The sequence below is a fragment of the Merops nubicus genome, unplaced genomic scaffold, assembly GCF_000691845.1.
Source record: "Merops nubicus isolate BGI_N331 unplaced genomic scaffold, ASM69184v1 scaffold34549, whole genome shotgun sequence".
NCBI lineage: Eukaryota > Metazoa > Chordata > Aves > Coraciiformes > Meropidae > Merops > Merops nubicus.
This window is the reverse complement of record NW_008629590.1, coordinates 1-603: the sequence shown is the minus strand read 5'-3', so window position 1 is coordinate 603 and position 603 is coordinate 1. Positions and strand designations below refer to the sequence as shown.

General features: G+C 65.2%; 1 protein-coding gene across 1 annotated transcript; it reads left to right on the top strand.

Moving 5' to 3' along the window:
• Positions 1-123: 123 nt before the first annotated feature.
• Positions 124-544, top strand: TBKBP1 (TBK1 binding protein 1; the record flags this gene model as incomplete). The annotated part of the gene is made up of 2 exons (XM_008947016.1): positions 124-345; positions 422-544. Coding segments are annotated over exons 1-2 (345 nt in total), but the record flags the coding sequence as incomplete, so codon positions are not given.
• Between the last annotated feature and the right edge of the window lie 59 nt (positions 545-603).

Genomic DNA, 603 nt, shown 5'->3' with positions numbered 1-603 from the left:
ACGGGGTCATTCATTCCACGGGGTCCATCCCTGCCCCAGGGTCATCCCTTCCATGGGGTTCATCCCTGCCACAGGGTCACCGGTGGCTGTCTGTCTGTCTGTCCCTCCGTCCCCAGGCAGGACATGGACTCCATGTTCGAGGACGACATCAGCATCCTGACTCAGGAGGCGCTGGGGCCGGATGAGGACTGGCTCGACAGCCCCAACACCGACCTCTCGGGGGAGATGTGCTCGGCCTCCCACTTCGCCCTCATCACCGCCTACGACGACATCAAGAACCGGCTGACGGGGCTGGAGAGGGAGAACTCCACCCTCAAGCGCCGGCTCAAGATGTACGAGGTCAAGGTGAGGGGATTGGGGGGTTCAAGGAGGGGGTCACGGGGCCGGGGGGTCCCCTGCTGACCCCTCTGCCCCGTGGCAGTACCCGCTGATCGGGGAGTTTGGGGAGGAGCACATCTTCTCCCTCTACGAGGCCAAGGAGACCTCGCTGCTCAAGAGCGAGAAGGCGTCGCTGCAGCAGCAGCTCAACCAGTTCCAGCATGAGGTGAGTGGGGCTGGAGGAACTGGGGGGCACTGGGGGGGGTCCCCGAGCGGCGCACCCAC